The sequence below is a fragment of the Suricata suricatta genome, chromosome 9 (assembly GCF_006229205.1).
Source record: "Suricata suricatta isolate VVHF042 chromosome 9, meerkat_22Aug2017_6uvM2_HiC, whole genome shotgun sequence".
NCBI lineage: Eukaryota > Metazoa > Chordata > Mammalia > Carnivora > Herpestidae > Suricata > Suricata suricatta.
This window is the reverse complement of record NC_043708.1, coordinates 128,944,956-128,965,162: the sequence shown is the minus strand read 5'-3', so window position 1 is coordinate 128,965,162 and position 20,207 is coordinate 128,944,956. Positions and strand designations below refer to the sequence as shown.

The window sequence follows — 20,207 nt, the reverse complement described above, 5'->3', positions numbered from 1 at the left end:
ATTTTCTTGAGTAAATGTTGTGTACGTAGCTGGCTGCAGGCAAGCTTTGGTTAATTTCCAGAGTTCTAATAGAGTTGGTCTTGACAATATTTTGCCAGTGTTCTTGTTGCTTTTATGGAGGAGCAGATTTTCAGAGGATCTTACTGTGCCATTCCAGAAATGCTTCTCCCTCCTGGTATTATTTTGAAGTAATTCTCAAACATCATATTATTTCGTATGTAAAATATTACAGTAGAAGTTAAGGAGAAATGTGGAGTTGAGGGATAATCTTCATGTTCATTGTCCCATGGAATACCTTCCTAATCCTTGTCCCCATGCCGTTCCTGTAGTAGTCTTTCTCGTTCCCGTGCCTGTTTGGTCACTGTGTTTCCCATCCCTGTTTATTGCCCCCACACCCTCGCGGTTGTATCTCACTTTACATTGTTACCTAACCAGATGATTTTAGTGATGGGGCAGATCACCGTGAGGACTATGATGTAGCATGAGATCCTGCTTTTCTGTCAGGAGAGAAGCGGATGACACGAGCCAGCCTAGAATACAGCTAAGGGTAGAGATTTGTGGAAGGGTCAGTGGATTTTTGTTTGCAGACAAGGTTGGGCAGGAAGAGTCAGTCGAGTTTCCAAAATAGTTTTGCCTAAGAACTTTTAAATCCTATGTTTATTTTACTTTGCCTTGTCCCCGGAAGTATTTTAGGCAGTCTTAAAAATCTTATAGTTGGGGCGCCTGGGTGGCTCAGTCAGCTAGGCATCTGGCTTCAGCTCAGGTCATGATCTCATGGTTCGTGGGTTTGAGCCCCGCGTTGGGCTGTGTGCTGACAGCTAGCCCAGAGTTTGGAGCCTGCTTCGGATTCTGTGTCTCCCTCTCTCTCTGACCCTCCCTGGATTGCGCGGTCTCTCAAAAAAAAAGGCATTAAAAAAAAAATCTTACAGTTGTGCTATTGACCAGAAAATAATAAAAAATATTACCATGTGGAGTCAATAGTAACAGTATTGGACTGGGTAGAGGTTAATCATATTGGGATCTTATCACTAGAGTTGTGGTGGTTGAATCATTTATTCCATATTGAACTCCACAGTCTTGTACCTTCTAAACAGGATTTTGTTAAGAGTTAGGTCACTGTTCTCTGTTATGTCCCTTCAGTTTCTTGCTCTGTCACTGAGAATAAAATTGATCTTTACTTTGATGACATCTTTAGCACTCATTATTTATTTTCAGTTGACAAGTTTCCGAGTCATTCAGCACTCTTAGTGGGACTTGCCAGGATTGGGCTCAGTCCATTTTGACAGTGTGTGTGGCGTACTTCATCACAGGATGTGTTGTGTTTGCATCAGTAGAGCTAAAAGTCTCTTTGTAATGTGTTTTGTTGATCCTCTTCTCAGGTTCATCAAGGCATATAAGAAGTTTGGTCTCCCTCTTGAACGGTAAGCTCCTTATCCAAACCTGTTTTTCATTGTTCTTATGTAGCAGGGTTTTGGGGGGTGGGGTGGTACTATCGGTTTAATGTGCTAAGAACATTTATTTTCCTGGAAACATTCTTTTACACATATTTGTATACTGTGTGATTGTTTATACACGGCCTTTGGGGGAGGGATGACAAAGATGACCATGTATCTATAGAGATTTTGCTGGAGTGGAAGATGAAGCAAGTATATTCAAAACTGTAATACAAAGAAATAATTTCCAGAAGAAATGTTCACAAATTCCATTTGAAAGAATACTTGTAACTCTTGGCATCCTAGTTCTTATTTAGTAATGTAAATTGGTGATTTTGTAGTCTTCTACTTCTTAATTAGGGTGTCATGAGGATTAATACCTTGCCAGTTGTAACTTACTAAAGGGTTGGCTGTCATTACTATTTTACTATTTTACAAGCATTCTGAAAATGAACTCAGAAGTTGGATTTCAACAAAAAACTATTTCAGCCTAGTTTAGTACTTTGTCCAGAATTGGCAATATATCCTATAAATAATAGTACTGCTCTGAAGGGAATCCCAGATTCCTTTCTCTTATTCCTGATAAACTTCTGGAATGGAAGAACATTACAAGCCTGTGTGTTTTGTTTTGTCCTGTCCATTTGGAGAGCAAGCAGTGATGTGTAGCAGTAGCAACAGTGAAACCTAGAAAGTCAGGGGCACCTTTGCAGGATTGTTGCCGACCCTCCGGGGCAGAATGCTGGTCTTTAGGCCCATTACCATAAAAACCAGCGGGGTCTAAAAATGTGCATCTGGCTCCTTTTGTCAGACTGAATTTTAGATGTTCACGTACTCGGTGCTTCACGTGAGATCAGTGAGACACATGCAGCAGTGACTACTTTGCTTCTAGGAATATTGTAACGAATGGGAGCAGGGCTGGAGAAAGGGCTGAGCACAGAGCAGCACAGGAGTGCAGTTTTTAGCACTTGACTGGATGCCATCGTCAAACAGCTCATCTAGTTCATAAAGGAAGCCGACTTCATGTGGTTTTTTGAAATTACTGTGTTTTGTAGACTACTCCGAGGCACAGGTGTAATGATGGAAAATGAGTACATTAGCCCTGGGTCACTATTCGAGGGCTTTTGGTGGAGCCTTGGCACGACCAGTGAAGGAAAGGAGAGAAAGATGTCTTTGCAGGAGTAAACATAGGAGACCAGGCGGAATCTCATGTGACACAGGGACAGTGGGCACAGGGCCTTGATGTGTCCCCATGTCTGTCCTTCCTCAGGCTGGAGTGCATAGCCCGCGATGCGGAGCTGGTAGATAAGTCCGTAGCGGATCTGAAACGCCTGGGCGAGCTGATTCACAACAGCTGTGTGTCAGCAATGCAGGAGTATGAAGAGCAGCTGAAGGAAAATGCCAGCGAGGGTAAGTCAGCGAGGCCACACCCGTGGTTCTCCCGGACCTGGCGCGTGGGAGGGGAATTCTGCCGAGGGGCTGACCTCTATCCCATGCATCCCTAATCCTTTGAGGTGTGTATTCTGACCTGCCTTCCTGTGAGCTCAGTGTTGTGAGATCCCAGAGCTTGACTCACAAATGAAGCTGATTTGCACAAGGCAGAGAGTAATGACCAGTGTGAGTGGTGTCTTGTGATGATGCTCCAGAAACCGTAGATTTGTATTAACGCTGTCAAGGCCCAAGGGGGCAGAGCTGCGTGGACACATCTGTATTTCGGCTGCAAACGAGGACGTTGTTGACTACAAGCACCTCGAATTATCTGGGACACGCAGATATGGGTTGTGGTGTGGCAGACTTAAAGGATTTAGAGAATTGGAATAAGTAAAACATGAGATGAATATTGTAAATGTTACTGTTACGGTGAGATTTTTGTGGCACTAGAATTTGTTACAATTATGCTTGACAAGTTACACCCTCTCAACAGTCTCATTTGTGAGTAGTGGTGTCAGCCTCAGAGGTTTGGATGATTACTGCGTAATCCCATACCTGTAAAGTGCTTATTAGCATGGTGTCTGGCTTGCAGCGTTAGCTAAGAGCCATGAAGAGGTATTTGTGCTTCAGATTTTTTAAGGATATTATTGAAAGTAGTCGAATTTTAAAATATCTTCAATTAGATGGGGCGCCTGGGTCGCTTAGTCAGTTAAGCATCCAACTTGGGCTCAGGTCATGATCTCATGGTCCCTGAGTTTAAGCCTCACGTAGGGCTCTGTCTCTGCCCCTCCCCTCCTTGCTCACATGCGCATTCTCTCTGTTTCTCTCCCTCAAAAATAAACACTAAAAAATTTTTTTAAGTATCTTCATTAGAGTCAAAAGTTTCTTTAGATATCTTTTCCTTCTTTGTGAAAGTACCTTAACAGTGGTTTGGACAGTGATTCCAGTACATGTTTTTATAGCACTCAGAATACCCCCAAGAGTAAATTTTGTTTGTAGTGTTTTCTTATTTCACTGTAATTGTTGTGAATAAATTTTACTTTCACATGGCTTAAAATGGAAAAACTGGTATCTGTATTTCTTGTATCTTTCTAGAAATAAGAAAATACATATTGTGAAAAATGAATAGATGAGTTTTTCCCCTTATAACACAAAACTGCAGCAAGCACACTATTCTGTACCTTGCTATTTCCATCACCCAGTAGATTTTAGCGAGATTTCCTTGTTAGCAGTCGCCTGCCTCCCACATCCTTCTTGTTTGATTCATGTTCTCATTCTGGATCCGGTTGAGAACTGCCATGAACTGGGGTTCAGGATGACATTTCTCATTCAGATGGAAGATTATCGATAACTCTTTCCTTCAGCAGAAAATTTTGTTCCTAAAAAAGCTAACGTAATCGTGTACTTGTCTTACCCTACATTGGACACATTTCTAAATAACGACACCAGTCTTACTCCTCAAAGTAAAGTTTGATTTCTTTCTTTCTTTCTTTCTTTCTTCCTTCCTTCCTTCCTTCCTTCCTTTCCTTTTCTTTTTTCTTTTCTTTTCTTTCTTTTTTCTTTTCTTTTCTTTTTTATTTTCTTCTTTTCTCTTTTCTTTTCTTTTCTTTTCTTTTCTTTTTTCTTTTCTTTTTCTTCTTTCTTGTTGTTAGACTGCATCCCACTAGCTCCATGCAGTCAAAATACAGTGTTTTTAAATTATTTGAAGTTCTTCTTTTCTCTCTGTGGTTAACTCGCCCCCTAACTAGATAGTGCAACTCCTTTAAGTTCCATTTATTTTCAACTTTTAGGGATTGCTTTTCTCATTTTGACTCAACTCTCAAACATTTACATGGTCCAGAGTTCCAAAACTCTGGAACAAGGTTCGCTTGGAGAATCTTACTTTCATCTCAGCCCCCAATCCTACTTTCTTCTTCCCCGATTCTCAGTGTTTCTAATAATGCTTTGGGGTTTATCTTTCCCCTGTTTCTCTGTGAGAATTTCAGTGTGTGTGTGTATTTCCCCTCCGGCATGTAAGGCAGTGTGCCGTGTGTTGTGCTCCTACGTATTTCACACGCAGAGGTCACTCCTTCCGTCCCGTCCGCAGCCGCGGTGCTGCACTGTGCAGTAGTGTTAGTTCAGACTTGGTCGTTCCCGGGCAGTGAATATTTGGGTTGTTCAGTCTTTGGCTGTTTTAAAGAAAGCCACAGTGAATTCGTAGTCTAATGGACGTGATGTTTCGTGTCTCTACCAGCGTCTTTTGGATTGGTTTCTGGAAGGGGGGCTGCTGGGTCCTGGGGAAATATAACTTGGTTGGAATTTGCCAAATTCTCCGCCAGCTGTCCAGTACCGTTTATACTGCTGCCAGCAATGGATATTTCTACTTTGTTTTCTTTTTGAGCTATTGGTCTTAATTTTTGGGATCTCTTTTTCTGATGAAAGTTCTTAGTTTTCCCCTATAGTTTGTAATCTGTCTTTTTACTTTGCTTATGGCATTTTAAGAAAACTTAAATTTTTTAATCAAATGTATCACTCTTTTTACTTTATTGTGTTTAGTTTTTGAGTCAGTTAAAAACATTTCCTCTACTCAAAAAAAGGAATTCACTGTAATTTTTTCCTCCTCTTATATGATTTCATTTACTTTTATATCTCTGACCCACTTGGACTTTTTCCTGGTGTATCCAGTTTTATTTATTTTTCTGTTTGGTTACTATATATCTCAATACCATTAAAAATGATTCGTCTTTTTCCCACTGCCTGATTTTTATTTTTTTAAGACTTGCACAGTCCATTACGAATATACCATATTTTAAGGGGTATTCAGCTGTATAATCATTTGCTTCACAGTGTGGTGGTAGATAATTTTGTACACATTCCATTTTTCACCGTGCTTTTCCACCAAACATTGGATGAGGGTGTTGGTCTCCTATTGGTTTCACCAACATAATGTTTTCAAAATTTTCAATTTTTCAACATGATGGTCAGAAATGGTATGTATATATGTTTAATTTGCATTTTTCTTATGAGTTAGGTTGAGTATTTTTCAAATGTTTAGGAATCATTTGTACTTCCTTCTCTGTGAGTTGTCTCTTTATCTTTTGCCCATATTTCTGTTGTAATCCTTTTATTTTACAAATCAGGAAACTGATACTCAGGTTAATAACTAGAAGTGAGAGTGAGGAAAGGAAAGGGAGGAAGGGGTACTATGTGCAGACTTGGGAATTAAATCCCAGATTCCTGAGTTCTGTTCTCTAGAACTTTCTCTAGTGCCTTTCCACTTTCACACATTCTGTTCCAGCTCACTTCTGTATTGGGAATAGCATCTGCAAGTGACTTCTAGTGGTTACAAAAGAGTATCTAAATAGTAGTTTGTCATTATAGCATCATTTCATCAACTTGAATGTTAAAAAAAGTCTTTTCTCAGGCTCTGAACCAATTTTCCTTTCCTAATAAACAAACATCTTTATCTTGTGCTGGACTCTGGCTACAGTTGATTGGGTTTCATCTTTAATTCTACCATTATTTTAATCTGACACTAGGGCTAAAGAAATCTTTCCATGACATCTTATGTTCATCGTTTCAGTTGGTATTAACTTGATCTACTTTTTTCGTGGAGAGGATCATCTTTGTAACACTCGAGTTTTCTAGTGGCTCCTGGGTGGCTCACTCAGTTAAACATCTAACTCTTGATTTTGGCTGAGGTCATGGTCTCACAGTTTGTGAGTTTGGGATTCTCTCTCTCCTTGTCTTTCTGCCTCTCTTCTGCTCACACACTCTCTCTCCTTCTCTTAAAATAAATAAGTAAACTTAGAAAAAAATCAAGTTTTCTTGAATTCTGTTAATAGGATAGTTAGAAAACAAAAATCTTCAGGATTACTATTAATCTTTCGAAATTTTCTACTTTTAATTTTAGAACCAAAGATAAAACAAACAGGAAAATTAAAAATAGAATTATAAATACCAGTGGATTAAAAAGAATCCTAAATCATAAAACACCGAATTGTTTAGAAGTTACTTACTTTATAAATATTGAGAAACTTTTGACTTCTGATTATATCTTTGAACTAACAGTAAGCCACAGATCTATTTCCAATGAATAAGAGTTCAGGGTTTGCTGCTGTGTTTTCTGTGGAACTCTAGCAAATTCTCACTTAACTCATGTGAAACTGGTATTCTTTAGGGAAAGGACCAGGGAAAAAGAGAGGCCCAACAATCAAAATATCTGGGGTTCAAGTTAATGTGAAATCCATTATACAACATGAAGAAGAGTTTGAGATGCTACATAAATCTATCCCTGTGGACCCTGAAGAAAAAAAAAAGTGAGTCGATCCTGTGCACCCTCATGAGTGGTTGTGTTGGAAGAAAGGGATTTGGGGTTAAGTCATGTGTTGACAGTCATGTTTTCACTGTCTTTTGTGTAATGCATCAGGATGCTTTGTCTATCTTCATTTGTGTTCGTTTCTAAATTTGAAACGGCCCGCCTCTCATGTCCTCCTGTTTTCGAAATCCCTCCAGGTACTGTTTGACCTGTCGAGTGAAAGCTGCACATTTCGATGTCGAGTGGGGGGTGGAGGATGATTCGCGTCTACTCCTAGGAATTTATGAGCATGGCTATGGAAACTGGGAGTTGATTAAAACGGATCCGGAGCTAAAGTTAACTGACAAAGTAAGTAAGTCTGTGATGCTGGAGATTTCCAGACGATTTGTTGGATGATATTTTTATGTTGATAACTTATTTTGGACTGTTTTCTGGGGGGTTGGGGATCAAATTGGAAATTAGTACAGTAGTAAATTCCTGGGATTTCTTTGTTTTGGGGAATATTACCATCTTTAGTGGACTGGGGCACTGGTACATAGATGAAGATAACAACCAGGTGAAATTTTGGGGAAATCACAGGAGAAATCTTAAAATTCTAATTCTTGTACATCAAATGTCATTGCAACAAATACCGGGGTAAAATTATTAAGAATGCAGGGATTCCTCGGCCTTAATTGTTGGCCCCTTGTTTGAAACCGTATTTGAAGCCATCATATTTGCGTTCTGCGCACAAAGAGTGAGCCACACCTTGGTATTTTTTGTAATGGGATTAAACCTTGGCTGTACGTCTCCCACAGAATCGAGCCTCCCACCCTACCCATGATAGTCAGGCTGCCAGACAGTGAGGCCGTGCTCAGAGCAGTAAGCAGGGAAAGCTGACCGGCTCAAACTTGAGTAGGACGCGCTCCATGTTGTGCTCCTGGCAGGGCTTTTCCTGGCACGTCAAACAATGCTCATCCCACATGTGATGTCCTGAGAGGGTGACAGCACCCTGCCATAAGCACTGAGACCAAATCCAGTCTGGCCCGAGAGGTCCCACCGTGGTAGCAGGGACGGACCACGTCCTGGCATAGCTCAGTGCTCTCCGGCAATGCTCTAAGAAGCATTTTCAATCTAAAACGAAGCTTTAACCTAGCTCCAGGGATTCCCTGCTCCTGGAAGGAGGAAATCCACGACGGCTGGGATGCTCTAGCAGATGAAGCCAACAAGCCCCTCCTACCTGAGTTGTTCTACCCTGTTAACAGCACAGGTAGGAGCCAGTGGGAGAGCTGGATTTCTCCATCCCATTTTGTAAAACGAGAACGGCTCATGAGGGATTTTCAGTGACCGGGAGCCATGGACATGAGATAGGATCTGAGGCTTTCTCTGTATTTCGGGTGGTTGGGGAGGGAAAGGACTGCTCAGTCCTTTGTTGTTTCTGTGTATCCTGATCCACTAACCGAGACGTGGGTGGTGGCGGGTGCTTCTCTTCCTTTCCTGTTGAAGATCCTGCCCGTGGAGACGGATAAAAAGCCGCAGGGGAAACAGCTGCAGACCCGGGCGGACTACTTGCTGAAGCTGCTCAGGAAGAGTCTGGAGAAGAAGGGGGCCGTGTCAGGTGGGGAAGAGGTGAGTGGGGCCGCTGGCCGGGCATCCTTCAGGGGGCCGAGGCTCTAACCCTGCAGAGTTAGGTAGGAGAGGGGATGCCGATCCAGGAAGTATGTTCCATAGTCACGTGTTGCTTTGGAGGGTCCAGTAATGATGTTTCGGTTGATAGTAGTAGGAAAGTTCATTCAATAATTGGCCTAAGCATCTTGGCACCTCTCTTACATGCCCGCTATCCTCCAGTTTTGCCTCAAAATAATCCTCACCTCTCCCAGCCCCACTTCCATACGCTTTTGCTGTTTCTTTATGCTGCTTCTTCAATTTTGGAACGTAGTTCTGGTTGTTGTATGAATACCACCAGGTTTACCTGGTGTAGCCAAATCTGGGCTGCTTGAATGATGGGTCCACAGGTCTAATGGATAGTTAGAATCCGCGGCTAATTCAGAAACGGGCCTTCAGGGATGACTGCCTCACCCACTCAGTGCCGAATACCGGCGAAGTTGCCAGTGAACTCATCTAAACTTTATCTCCTTTTATTTTTCCCAATTTTTCATTTCAAATTCAGGGCTAGAAGGATGAGAAACACAGTGAGGAGAGAGGTTACATTTGGTACTAGCAGCCTTCATGGGTCCTGTTCTTAGCCCTCTGAGAGCTCTGCCATTTGCATTAATTTCCCTGTATGATAAACAGATTTTATTAAAAAGTATCATGTCATTCCTGGTCATTTTCCATATAATAGTGTCATAAGTAGTGCCATTCTCCCGAGAGCATGTTGAGTGTGAATTGTTTGTTAGGTTCTGGAGGGACAGATGAGGTCATGTTTATATTTGTTGTAGATTTCAGTACCACGTTGGAGTAGATCAAAAATATTTTAACCTTTTCATTGTTTTTTAGATAGAGTGTACTTTTGATTTTTAAATGTTACTATTGTCTCATATTAAATTTATTGGCATTTGTGCATAAAGGTGATTTTCCTTCTTTCATATTCTATCTTTAATGTGAACTCCAAACACTGGAATCCATAAGTTCAAGGATGTAGGTGCTTTTATATAGTATAGGGACCTATATAAGGCCTATGTGAGTGTTCTCCCCCCGCTCCCAGGTAGAATTGGTTCAGGCTTTGAATTGCCTTTGAATTGTATGGCTGCTCCTGCTCCAAAGAGTCCTAGTGTTACCTGGTCATGCTGTTTGAGGGACTTAATTTGTGGTTTTAATATCATTTTCTCTCTTACCAGGCCAAATTAAAGAAGCGGAAGCCTCGAGTAAAGAAGGAGAACAAAGAGCCCAGGCTGAAAGATGAGCATGGGATTGAGTTTTCATCTCCTAGACACTCAGACAATCCATCGGAAGAGGGAGAAGTAAAGGTATGTGGTTAGATTTCAGCTGATGGTTCGCTTTTAGGCTATGTTCGTTTTGCCAAGTAGTATAAGACCATTCAAAATGTGTTTGGTTTACATGCCGAGTCAATAAAGTGATAATAGAATCTATATGTTTTTGCTTAACCTGGGAGAGATGAATCAGTCAGTTCATTTAAGTCAGCCATTGCAGAGTCCTACATAGTGGAGGTAAATGAAGGGACCCGTGCAAGGTGCAGTGATCAATGGCAGGTGACATCCAGCCTAGTGGTGAGAAAGGTTAGGGGGTGGTGGGAGCTGTGCTCACCAGGAACCTCGTGCCTGATGCAGAGGGGCTGTGGCTCTGCTGTTCAGTGCATCATGGGCCAGAGCCTGCCAGCTTGTGACCACTGGCCTGAGCAAAGTGAAAAATTGATAGCATTTGGTGTGTTGTTTCAGGGAGTAACAACTCTATGGGATTTTATGTCGTTCCCCTTCGGGTGTGCTGGCTGGTACTTTGAGATTAGCTCCAAGAGGATCAGCAATGGGTACAGAAAGTGGCATGGGTTTTTCATGCATACATGAATTTAAAAACTAGCAATCTTGACAGTTACTAGGAGACAGCTATATAACATCTCTGGTCCTTAGTTTTTTTCCATCTGTGAAATGGGAATATAATGCCTGTGGTTGAAAGGTTGCTGTGAGAATTAGACATGAGTGAAGAGCACCTGCAGCTCCAAGACCAACTGGTTATTACCAGGGATCTTACAGGGTTGTGGGAGTGTGTGCATTGAGGCAGTAATCGTGAAAACAAGCATCCAAGTGTAGATGTAGTGATGAACCATTGCGGATAGTTGCTCGTCCCTCTAGAAAGTAGATGAGTAGATACAAAGTTTGTGGCTAAAGCTCATAGCCCTGTTTGTTTTCTAGGATGATGGCTTAGAAAAAAGTCCAATGAAAAAGAAACAGAAGAAGAAAGAGAACAAGGAGAACAAGGAGAAACAAATGAGTTCTAGGAAAGACAAAGAAGGGGACAAGGAAAGGAAGAAGTCAAAAGATAAGAAGGAGAAGGTATCAGTGCCCTTCTACTTACCGAGATACCCACAGCCTCTGAAATGTCTTCTGGGACTTAGAATGGGCTTTGAGGGTCCGGAAACCATCACCTCCTTAGAGGCACACTCAAGAAGGAAGGATGGAGCCGCCAGGGAGGTGCCTGCACCTCCTCTTACAGAGAGGGGGATGCACAGTTTTGGGGTTTTGTTTTGTTTTGTTTTTGTGGGAGGCCTTTGGTTGATCTCTCATATTTCAGAGGGGAAGTTTTGAATGAACTAGGACAGGTGAGAGAATCTGCAGTCACAGGGAATGAGTTGAAATATCTTCATACATTTGTGGCGGAAGAGTATAATCCATAGATGAACTTGAATATCTGACGGGTTTAGGACTTGAACCAAACGTGTCAAGAGAAGTTTTTAGAGTAGAAATGGATGAAAAACCCTGCTATTGTATAACCTTCACTTAGGAAGTTGTAAGAAGTTAATTCCAAACCACAGAACTATAGGATTCTGGTACAGTGTTGCTTGTATGCTGACTTCCAATCAAATTATTTTGCAGTTCATCCTTAATCATTAAAACATACAAAATAATTCCACCATCCGGTGAGCTCTGTAGTAGATTTCTTGATGAGTCCCTTTGGAACTTGTCTTACACATGTAAGAACAAAATGAAGATCAGTCAGACTCTGGGCAGCCCTCTCTCCCCCCTTCAGCAGTACATCAGAAACAGCATTCCAAGCGAATGAGTGTTAAAATCACTTTGAATAGATAAGATTCTATTTGGTCATATATCTTGGAAGCAATTTAAACTTCCCATATTGAAACCACTTTGAAATTTTGTATGTTGGGAAAACCTGTGCCAGATACTTTGCATTTGTGCTCCCACAGAAAGATACTTGTTTTTTTTAAGTGAAACATTTCTGGGGGAAAAAAAAAGCATGAGGAATAATTTACCAAACATCCGCCCATCCACCACCCCCACATAGCTGTTGTCAACATTTTTTCATGTTTATTCCAAGTGCCTTTTGTTTGGCTGGTGTATCTTGTGTTTCGTGTACACCTTACCAACACTGTTGAAGGCCCCTCCACTCCTCCTTGATTTCATTACTCTACCTCCCTGTTTTCTTCTCTCAGGGTCTGAAACCTTCCTATCCGTGTTTCTATACTTTTACTACGTATTAAAGAATCATGAACAAAGCATAGTCTTAAGTTTTTAAGTGTTTCTACATGAAGTCAGTATATACATATGTATCTCCATCCTGCACCCTTTCATGGATAAATGAGATTTATCCATGTAGATTCATGTGCATTTCAACCATTTACAGTATTGAAGTTAAACAGATTTCTTGATCAAAGTGTATGTTCATAAACTCTTAATAAAAGTTGCTATGTAATACTTTACGAGAGCGCTGGCAATTTAAAATCTTAACCTGTTGATGACGTTTTTGTGCATTTTATGGATGAGGGGATAGAAGCCAAAATCACATTGTTCTGGAGCTGAAGTTATAATTGGGTGTATTTGGAGACAGAAATGGAAATGATGTATGATTAAGCCATTATTAATTGTGTAGATTTGATTATATGATGTTTCTGAAGACTTTATTTTACCCTTTCTATAAGCTGAGCCCATCACATTTACCCACTGGCGTGATGTGACGTGGGTCCAGCTCAAAGGCAGGATCGCACAAATGACAATGATTCCTTGTAACTCTTTTTTAAAAGCCTAAAGGTGGTGAAGCCAAATCTTCGAGTAAATCAAAGCGATCTCAGGGTCCTGTCCATATTACAGCAGGAAGCGAGCCTGTCCCCATTGGAGAGGATGAGGACGACGATCTGGACCAGGAGACATTCAGCATAGTAAGTCTTGGAATTGAGGGCGCTGGTATGTGTGGCCACGGTCCTTGCTGGGGCTCTTTCTCAGGTCAGCCACCAGCCGCAGTGGGCCCGAGCATTAGTTTGTGACTTTGAAACACATTGTTTCTACTGTCTAAAGACCTTTTGCTCTCGAACAGGCTGGCAGGAGGAGCTTTTCTTACTCACTTTCTCGTGAGAAAGAAGTTTGGGGTATCAATTTCATATCTTGTGCTCCCAGTCAGAAAGGCTGCAAGGGGCCCTTAGAGGCATTTGAGAAACCGAAGTGTTCATTGAGCTAATGTTTCCTAAGTACCTTCTGTGTGCCAGCTCCTGGAGCTCCCTGCCGTGTTGCAAAGAGAGCTGTCTTTGTCGCTGCAGACTTCACATGTGAATGGGGGACATAGTCAGATAGGCACACGGATCATGCTTGTACTGCTTTGATGGGGACGTGCGGAAGGGACACCAGTTCTCTGAAGATCCTGTGAGAAGGGGATTAGACCCAGGCAGGGGCTGTTGGGAAGGCATGTTTGAGGAGGTGCTGTTCGAATTGGGTTTTGAAGGAAGAGCAAAAGGTCACAGGAGATGAGGGGAGGGAAGAACGTGTCCAGCCAAGGTAGCAGCATGCCCAAAGGCCGTGTGGCAGGACTGCCTGTGGTGCAGCGAGGGGGCACAGAAGGCCACTGTGGCTCGTATGGTAAGAACAAGGGGACGGTGTGGCACGAGACGCGGCCGGGGTCCTGGCTGAGTGCGCTAGAGCAGTGGTGAGCATGGTGTATCTTCCATGCTCCCTGTACTGTGGTGCTGGGGGCTAAGTCGTGGCCCGGGTCTCGTGCGGGATTGGAAACAGGCCAGTGTGTCCAGCCCCTCACCGGAGCTGAATGTTCTTCACTGGGCTGTGTGCTGCAGGGTGTCCCCTCACCGCCTCTGCCCGACCCGCCACGAATCCCAGTGTGCCGGAGCAGTAACTCAGTCTCAGAGAGAACCTCGCAGTCCCCCTGCTGCCTGGCAGCAGAGGATAGGGTGCTGACCTCATCCTGTTAGGTAGTCTTCTCCTTACTCCTGTCTTGGGTTCCCGAAAATCTTTACACACGTATCTATTTTTTCTCGTCCTCCTCTCATTATTCTTAACCCTCTGTTACTGGTTTGCCCTGAGCTCTCTGACGGCAAGCACTGTTTCTTATGTCAAGTGCACTTAGGTGCCCGAAGTGTATCTGAAAAAGTATTTCTAAAGTAGAAGGTACATCAGGTACACCAGTAAATGAGTAAACTGTCTAAAGGAATAAATTCACTGTTCAGCCATCTGTCAGATCTGTGTCCTGGTTTGTCCTTAGCCCAGTATTTATGAAAGAAAACCCCAACTAGTCTTCTGTATACCATTTTCGTTTTCAGAAACAAATGTTTTCTTTTACATATTGGCTCTTTTAATCGTGTTAAGGATTATGAAATCCTTAGAAGATTGTAGAAAAATGTAAAGGAATATGAGAGAGATTAATGCAGGTACCATGAAGCCTTGTCAAATAGGAGTTTCTAAGACTCAGGGTAAAATTGAAGCCCCTGTTGTTTCTCACTCTAAACCCACACCCCTCCTTTCTTACCACCCCAGGAGTAAGGGTGGTTGTAGGTCCAGTTGTCACTCTCGTACTTGGTTTGAGAGTTTTAGGACTTTTGTTTGTCTACAGAGACCATAATGGGTCACATAAATAGCCAGACACTATTTGTATGCATTTATGTCTTTTTCTCCACAACAATCTTATGAGGTAGGTAATCATCTCCACTTATTACAAAACTAAGATAGGGGCGCCTGGGTGGCTCAGTCAGTTAAGCGTCAGACTTTGGCTCAGGTCATGATCTCACGGCTTATGAGTTTGAGCCCCATGTCGGGTTCTGTGCTGACAGCTCAGGGGCTGACATCTGCTTCAGATTCTGTGTCTCTCTCTCTCTCTCTCTCTCTCTCTGCCCCTCCCCTGCTCACACCCTGTCTCTCTCAATCTCAAAAATGAATAAAACTTCAAACAAAATTTTTAAAAAAAGATAAAAAAACACGTTAAAAAAAAAAGGCAAAGAGAGTCACATAAGTTGTCCTGTGTCGACACAGTTAAGACATAGGATGAAAGGTTGACCCAGACTTTTGGGTATGAATGCTTGGGTTCCTAACTGTTCTGCACTGCTTCCCAGGGTCCATATGCAGCACATTATACTGCTGTGTTTAAAGACTTCATATAAACGCCACACTGTGTGTATCATGTAACTTGATTTTCCTCCTGTAGCATCTCTATTTTTGAGGTTTGTCAATGTTAGTAATTTAAACTGTTTCAGGGTTTAAACAGTTTAAATGGCTGGCACAGTTGGTGCAGTATGCAACTGTTGATCTTGTGGTCTAGAGTGCAAGTCCCATGTTGGGCATAGAGCTACTTAAAAAAAAAATTAAAAATTAAAAAAATTTCTTTTGTATTTTTCTGTATCAGGACTTCAACAGTTCATTGTTTCTCCTGTAGATGAACCTTGAGGTTTTCCAAATGTTTACTACTAAAAGTAGCAGCAAAATTGTTGTAAATATTTTTATTTACAATTTTCATAATATTTTATTATGTGTAAACACTTCTCTAGTTCTGGGTCTTTCCTAGGGCATGCATGCACGTCCACCACTTTCCTAAGTACCGTTGAATTACTCTTCAAAGCAATTGTGGAGATTTATACACTTCTTTTCACAGTGAACTTGAGTACTAGTTGCTTCCCAGTCTTAGAAACACTTGGTTTTTTTCTGACTTCTTAATTTTTGCCAATCAGAGAGGTATGAACTATTGATCAGTGGCATAGTTGAACATTTGTTTTTGTATCTGTTAGGCATTCATGTTTCTAGTGAATTGCCTGTTCATGTCCTTTGCCTATTTTGGGGTAGCCTGTTTGCTCTTACCTTTTCTATAGCCTCCTTTATACATTCATGATACTAATTTGTTACTCATAACAGTCATTCTAGGTTGTGGTACACCTTTCTATTTTGTGTCCTTTTGTTAAAATTGAGGTGTAACTCTGAAAAGTAAACAGATGGAATTACTTTAGAGTGATAGACATTTGGGGGGTTTTCATCGTTCTGAAATATCCTGATCTCGTGCCTTAGTAGTTTGTAGCGTCTTATACCTACTAGTTAACAGCCGTGTTCTGTGGGTCTGTGAAGTTTCCTTAAATTATTTTGTGGTACTTTCCTCTTAATTCTTGGTTTAAACTTTATGGAACTTTCTGGTTTTGGATATTGGACTCTAGGGATGGACCCTAATAATACTATCTTTTTTATTTTCCATTCCTGCTTTTTAGATTCTACTTTCTGGAGATTCCCTCCACTTTATCTCACATTGTTTCTTTCTTTCTTTTATTTTTGTTACTATTTTTTTGAGAGAGAGCGCAAGTGGGGGAGAGGGGCAGAGGAAGGGAGAGAAAGAATCTTAAGCAGGCTCCACACCCAGCATGGAGCCCAATGTGGGGCTTGGTCCTACAAGCATAAGATCATGACCTGAGCCAAAATCAAGAGTTGGATGCTTAACCGACTGAGCCACCTGGGCGCACCTCACATTTTTTCTTTCAGGCTTTTTACTTCTCTTGTCATGCTTTATTTCCAAGATCTTTCCCCTCCACCATCCCCTCATGGTTCCCTTGAATGTTTTTATATTTCTATTGAATTTGTTTTCCATCATTCATTTTAGGTATTTTTCCAAATGGCTTGGTTATCACTGTCTGCACACATATTCAGGAGGAGGGGACTAGCTGTCTGACTGGAGGCTCTGAGCGTGTGGGTGGAGCCTAATGGACTTTGAGCGTTCCCCGTGTGTGATCTGGCTGGGCTGCTGCCTTGCAAGGCTTCCAGTGGGTAGTTCCTCCTCTTAAATGGTCAGATTTTGTGGAGAAGAATCCTCCCGTCTCCTGAGTGTGGAGGGTGAAGGCTTGGTGCTCTTCATTCTGGAGTCTGGGAGGCAGAACGCCAGGCGATGGCTCATCGAGCGTGCATGCGGCCATACGCTCCTGTTTCAGTGTGACAGCCTTGCCTCTCGGCTGTGCCCGTGTACCCCAGGTCAGAGACCTTTCCTTCATCCTCTCCAGAGAATACCCTCCGCTTCCTTATGCTGGGCAGAGTTGGGAGATTTGGGCGTCTCCTGACTCTGGGTATCTGTTATTTCTGAGCATTATTGAAAAATCCAATCCTTGGTTTTCACCCTGTCCTACTTACAGGGGTGCCTAATGAACGTTTGGGGGGAATTTTGCAGTATAAACCAGGTTGGTTCTCCTGTTAGGTCTATTGAGTGATTTCTCCTGCTGCCAATACTTTGTTACTCTTGTTTTTGCTCTCATTTCCCCTGGTCTTTATGAGCTTACCTCTTTTTAAGACACTCTCTTTGCTGTTATGTCAGGGGAGTTGGGCAGGGGGAATAATGACTCCTGTTCACCCCACCATCTTTTTCTGGAAGCTTACCACGTAGTTTCTTATAAACCTGAAGGACTTGTAAATATTTTATCCTGAAGTTTTAGATAGTTTAGATGGTGGTGAGAAGTTTCTAGGTTAGGTCTGTAATTTTGCTTCTCATTGGGTCTTCATAATGGCCCTCTTGCCGATGAGGAAACAGAAGCATTTTGAGCTATAATAAAGGAAAATTGTAGAGGTCCTCACTCTAAGAGATGCTGTCGGGACCTGCACCTCAGATTTTCTTAACTTAACTCTTGTTCCACTGGCTCTCAACCCGTTCCTCCTCTAGGGTAACGTGGCGTGGGGGCGGGCCGCGTTTTCTCTGGGAATTTAGGGCACAGGAACCAAGGACAAGATGTCTTTGCTGCAAGTGTTTTATGTCTCTACTTTGTTGGCCTGTTCCAGTGCAAAGAGAGGATGAGGCCTGTGAAAAAGGCACTGAAGCAGCTGGACAAACCAGACAAGGGGCTCAATGTGCAGGAACAGCTGGAGCACACCCGAAATTGCCTGCTGAAAATCGGAGACCGCATAGCCGAGTGCCTTAAAGCCTACTCAGACCAGGAGCACATCAAACTGTGGAGGAGGTGAGTGGCCTTGGCCTCAGATTGCCCAGTGTGATTTGACAGTGTATGGGGGGGTGGGGGGTGGGGGGGTCTGTTCATGTTTTATAAAGGGTGACACGGCCACGTAATGAAAATCTTTCCCCGAATAAAAACCATCTATTGGCAACATACCCGCAGGCTGCAATTTCATTTTCCTGCAATAGGCCATTCCACTGAGACCAGTCTCTGGAATAGGTAGGATGATGTCATTATTTTACAAGAGAACAGCAGGAGTACCGAATCTGCTGGCCTGTTCTCAGAACAAAGACTTGGTCTATAAACCTGGAAGAGATAAAATTCATCTGGTCTCACTACTTCACCCACTTCAGGTTGCTAGTCACATATAACAACTATCTGATCAGTTTTCTATTGAGATGGGAGGTGAAACAGGTTAAAATCACCAGAACTATGACTTCTCTATTCTCTCTGATAACTAAAGGACTGTAGTAGTCATTTGTGTTAATACAGTTAATCCAGAACTTTAGTTTCTAAGGCATATCATGGCTCATATATATTCCTTTATATATTTGCTTGGGATATTTTAGGAAAACAACCAGAGTCTCTTTCTCAGGGATCATTGTAACACGGAGTCTCTTCCCATCATCCACAGTCATTTTGATCTCCCGTATTTTGTGGTTATTGTAATTATCTAGGTATGATGTGCCCAATCTCAGTGGATTTGTTTTGGGTGAAAAATGATTCAAGAAAACTTTGCCAAGATGCTATCTGTAGCGTGCTCATACCCATTAAAAGATATTAAGCTTCAAAATACTATTTTTATTCCCATTTACACTGTTGCCCAACTTCTCCCTGTACCTAACTAGCCTCTGGGCTGTATTTCTACCCAACTGAATCTCTGTTGGAAGCTAACAGAAGGTCATCCTAGTACATAGTCTGTGAGGCCAGGCTTCCTCCCGTGACTTGGGGCCTGTCTATGTTTACCTGTGCCGGGTACTGTGGTCCTGGCTCCCAGCAGTTCATAGGAAGGCCCTTGCCCACTCTGGAGAGACTGCCCTTCATGACGTGGTGATTGTGAGACCACATGTGGTGGGTGTTCGAGAAGGAGGAGGGGCCTGCAGAAGAGCAGTCTGGGAGGAAACTTCTGAGAGGCAGGCAGGTGGGCTTGAGGACTTGCGTAGATGAGGAGAGTTTTCAGGCTTCAGTGAAGGCTTCAAAGTGGACAGTGAGGGGGGCCGGGAGGTGCTCAGAGTTTAAAGGCAGTTTGTTACGACCACTGAAGCCCACTATAGAAGGTCTTGAAAAGGAAGGGAAGGTGAATGGCTCTGCACACAGTGCAGCCCGTTTACTGCTGCGGGAGCCAGTGGTTTCTGGGGGCGGCGGGACATGGTGAGACTGCTCTGACCGTGTGTGGAGGGAGGGGAGACTCCTCCAGCTCACCGCCAGTACCCCTGCCTCCTTGTTCTAGACACCCGTTTTGTCCAGCTGGGGTGGGTGCCTCTTGGGAGTGGTCAGGAGGAAGTGATAGGCCTTGTGGTGCCACCTGGGAGGAGAAGGGGCAGAGCATGGAGATGCCTGAGTGTATGGAGGTCTCCACCTGAAGGTGGTAATGACGGGTTGGGAGGCAGAGTCCAGGAAGTGCGGAACCTGACGGAAGACTCCAGGGCTTTCCTGGGTGCCAGTGAAATGAAGGGTGTTAGCCAGGGGATGGAGCCTGTGTCTCCAGACCTCTCAGTTAAACTCTGTGGACACTAGTGTCAAAAGGAGTGTTAATGAAACACAGACCTGAAAGAATGTTTCTGTTATTTAATTTCTACACTCAGAGAGTATCCATAGCAAAATTCAGTAGCTTGCCATCAATAAAGAGAATAAAAGTTATTTTTAAAATTCTGTAATTTACTAGAACTATTATTATTATTTTTTTAGGAACCTATGGATTTTTGTTTCCAAGTTTACAGAATTTGATGCTCGAAAATTGCATAAATTGTACAAGATGGCTCATAAGAAAAGATCTCAAGAAGAGGAGGTAAAATATAAATTTAATCCTAATTCATACTAACATTAAAGCCAGTTCCACAGAAAAATTCCTTAGTTACAATTTTCCCTTGGAGAGATGGTCATGGAATGATACCTGTGGTACTGGAAGGGCCCCTGGCTCTGTGCGCTCCTCTGACAGGTGGAGGTGCAGGCGAAGCACGGCCCCACCTGCCTG

The 20,207-nt window shown here is 42.7% G+C and overlaps 1 protein-coding gene across 7 annotated transcripts in view; it reads left to right on the top strand.

The window, feature by feature from the left end:
* CHD2 (chromodomain helicase DNA binding protein 2) overlaps window positions 1-20,207 on the top strand; it is a 115,904-nt gene that overhangs the window by 80,910 nt on the left and 14,787 nt on the right. For 4 of the 7 annotated variants that reach the window (XM_029951007.1, XM_029951009.1, XM_029951005.1 and 1 more), the window contains 10 exons: window positions 1,380-1,421; window positions 2,701-2,840; window positions 7,021-7,159; window positions 7,356-7,506; window positions 8,644-8,766; window positions 9,978-10,106; window positions 11,007-11,147; window positions 12,851-12,985; window positions 17,841-18,019; window positions 19,922-20,021. In XM_029951007.1, coding sequence (XP_029806867.1) covers window positions 1,380-1,421; window positions 2,701-2,840; window positions 7,021-7,159; window positions 7,356-7,506; window positions 8,644-8,766; window positions 9,978-10,106; window positions 11,007-11,147; window positions 12,851-12,985; window positions 17,841-18,019; window positions 19,922-20,021 — 1,279 coding nt within the window. Of the gene's footprint in view, window positions 1-1,379; window positions 1,422-2,700; window positions 2,841-7,020; window positions 7,160-7,355; window positions 7,507-8,643; window positions 8,767-9,977; window positions 10,107-11,006; window positions 11,148-12,850; window positions 12,986-17,840; window positions 18,020-19,921; window positions 20,022-20,207 lie in introns of those variants that run through there. The other 3 variants (XM_029951006.1, XM_029951010.1, XM_029951011.1) reach the window with 3 other exon arrangements.